Source organism: Acanthisitta chloris, unplaced genomic scaffold, assembly GCF_000695815.1.
Source record: "Acanthisitta chloris isolate BGI_N310 unplaced genomic scaffold, ASM69581v1 scaffold43267, whole genome shotgun sequence".
NCBI classification, from domain to species: domain Eukaryota; kingdom Metazoa; phylum Chordata; class Aves; order Passeriformes; family Acanthisittidae; genus Acanthisitta; species Acanthisitta chloris.
This window is the reverse complement of record NW_008681768.1, coordinates 1-307: the sequence shown is the minus strand read 5'-3', so window position 1 is coordinate 307 and position 307 is coordinate 1. Positions and strand designations below refer to the sequence as shown.

The following is a 307-nucleotide window of genomic DNA, read 5'->3' as shown; positions in this document are numbered from 1 at the left end:
AAACACTCTTGGCTGGACTTCCCTGGCTGAAGCCTGAGATCAATTTCTTTTCCTGACTTTAAGAAACTTGTAATGCTCTTCTGTTGGTACTTCTTCTCTTCTTCGCTTAGAAATCCTGAGACTCGTACCCCTAATGAAGAAAAACAAACTTGTAACAACCACTTTGTGAAAACCTGACACTAATTCCTTACTAACACCTTTGAGGTGCACTTAATAACAGTGTAATTATCTCACTACCTGCAAATGCCAACAATGGATCACAAGGTCTATACGAGTTTATCAGACATAAACACTTGGCTCTGATATT

General features: G+C 38.8%; 1 protein-coding gene across 1 annotated transcript in view; it reads right to left on the bottom strand.

Moving 5' to 3' along the window:
• Nucleotides 1–130, bottom strand: part of LOC103805548 (DNA polymerase kappa-like) — a gene marked incomplete at its 5' end in the record, with an annotated part of 2818 nt that extends 2688 nt beyond the window's left edge. The window contains one exon of the mRNA XM_009078203.1: nt 5–130. Within this exon, the coding sequence (XP_009076451.1) occupies nt 5–130 (126 nt within the window). The remainder of the gene's footprint in view (nt 1–4) is intronic.
• Nucleotides 131–307: the final 177 nt, after the last annotated feature.